Below are 2310 nucleotides of genomic sequence, written 5' to 3'. Positions count from 1 at the left end.
GAATCAACAATGAAATGAAATAACACAGAACATGAACAACAACAACCACGACGACGACAGACAACGGTGATGGATTTTTAACAAAACCAGAACCAATAACAACAACGACCTCAACAACAACTCCAGCGCATATGAGGCTGCGCCTGCGCCGCGTCACTGACCTCGCCTCGTGGTGAGCACGCGTCGCGCTGCGCCGCCCGTCCCGTTAGAGGCCGGAGCCATTGCCGGGGCGCTACGCGGCGTTAACGAGCGGGGACACACCGCGGGTACTTACTTACACTAGAGTGCTGCCGTGGCGAGCAGGGAGTGCGGGGAGTGCAGCCAGCACGGGCAGCGCTACTCCCCGCGCCGCATGCACGCTGCATGGGCGTTGCAGCCGAGCCGGCGGCCAGCCCGTCGTGCCGGTATGGGGCTCCGCGGGGCGTGGGGGCTGCGGGGGCCCCGGCGGCCCCGCCGCGGTCCCCGCCGGCCGGCCTCCTGCCATGAGCGGCCCCCGCGCCCCCCTCGACTGTCATGGGTTGAGCCGTCGCGTCCCGTCTGCAGTCGACTTGGAGCAGTCGCAGCGAGAGGTTGTACTGCTCCACCGCCACCCGTATCTTATCCGCCGCTGTGAGTGGTGCATCGACAAGTTCATCAGCAGCGCATCCCCCAGCACTGCATCGCCCGACCCGTCGACGAGAGACCGACACGAGACCGCCAGAGGACAACATGGCCCCGCCCGCCCTCAGCAAGGATGCGCCGGACATCGAGGTGCGTCACGCCCCCTCCCCGACCACGGGTTTCACGATCACGGAAAAAACCTTCCTTTCAATTTCATAGCTAAACCCCGAAAATAAATCTTTGCAAGGATGTGAATGCATTCATTACGCATGTACGCAAACTGATTTTAACAAATTCAGCTAGACTTGAATAAATAGCCTACATGACAGAGACACTACTTTCTCTGGTAGATTGTTGTACATCACAACTCCTTAATGCATTGTTTACATAGTTGACGAACACCTTGTTTGCAGAACTAACTATACTCAGCTTCACAACCAGCCTTCATCTCTCCCCCCGCCCCCACCTCTCTTCCCCGTCTCTATGTACACAGCCGATCAGACTCCCTCTGCCGTCGTCGGTTTCTCAACGGTGGCAGCCTTATTATCAGTGAATTCTATCTGCTTCTACCCAATACATCCGAGCTGCGTCGTGAACTAATTCTCTGTGGACCCTGAACGTCGTCGCGTCGGTCGCGTCAAACGTCAGAGGCAGGCCAGATCACAAAAAAAAAACACGAGACTTCCAGGGCTTGTCAGGGCCGGGGTTCTTATCACACTGACAGCCCAGCCCAGCGCGTAGGGCAAGGGCACAGGGCACGTGACCTCGGCGTACCACAACAACTGAGTCTACAACTGAGGCGTCAGGGATGACAGTTAATTTCTTTCACGGTTTCTACACCGTTCCACACTTCCTATTCCTTAAGTTCTTATCCACATATTATGGGTCGTACGCGAGCATTTATATCTCTTTCATTATTATTCAATTCATTACGTGGATTATTGTTCTGACACGTCATTTCGTTTTATGGACGAGGCAATTGATGTTTTGACACTGACATGCTTATCGCTTTTTTTGTCTTTTTCGTTCTGTTTGTTCTTTTCGTTTTCTCGTTCGGCACAAATCCGTCATCCGATACACCAGGGAAGTGCGGATGTCAGATTTACTAATCAGCCCGTGTGAATGATGGGGCCAGATAAGCCGGCACGACCGAGGGCAGGACTAGACAAAATGTTGCCGAGCTTATAGATAAGGTCAGCTGTCTTTCGGCGGTCAGCATTTACACTTTTTGTGCATTTATAACGTATTAAGATCCCCAAAACATTACAACTCGCGCGTTGTACCGCGGGGTGCTCCTGGACTTGCGCTCCCCAGTGTTGCGGGATTGCATGGATTGCATACTCGCTAAGATCCTAACATTGGACATTGGAGCGCAGTCGAAAAAACGCCCGGGTTACATGTGCTCGCACGGGATGTGTGTGCTGTAAGGGGTTGGGGGCGGTATGGTCACCGGCAGGACGGCGTACTCACTCACACGACATGTCGCTCGCGGGGGAATGAAAGCAAAAGCTGACACGATATCTATCTCCCGAACACACAACACACGAGTCCACCGTGCCGATAAGCTCGGCGGGAATGACAAACAACGCTACTCAATACATTGCAACACCCCCCGCCGCCCCCCGCACTCGGTGATGTGCTCGAGCGACCGCTCAACTAGGTTAACTAGCAACTAGCCAGGCCTGATTCAGAAGAGCGTACCATCGTGCC

At 54.6% G+C, this 2310-nt stretch overlaps 1 protein-coding gene across 1 annotated transcript in view; it reads left to right on the top strand.

Annotated features, from left to right (window-relative positions):
• Positions 1-524: 524 nt before the first annotated feature.
• The window catches only part of LOC113207093 (dihydropyrimidine dehydrogenase [NADP(+)]), a gene marked incomplete in the record, with an annotated part of 6820 nt that continues 5034 nt past the window's right edge, over positions 525-2310 (top strand). Inside the window, 1 exon segment of the mRNA XM_052264417.1 lies at positions 525-750. Coding sequence (XP_052120377.1) covers positions 709-750 — 42 coding nt within the window.

Source organism: Frankliniella occidentalis, unplaced genomic scaffold (assembly GCF_000697945.3).
Source record: "Frankliniella occidentalis isolate FOCC.00 unplaced genomic scaffold, Focc_3.1 Scaffold19, whole genome shotgun sequence".
In the NCBI taxonomy this organism is placed as follows: Eukaryota; Metazoa; Arthropoda; class Insecta; order Thysanoptera; family Thripidae; genus Frankliniella; species Frankliniella occidentalis.
The sequence above is the reverse complement of the archived record's forward strand: the minus strand, read 5'-3'. Positions and strand labels throughout refer to the sequence as shown.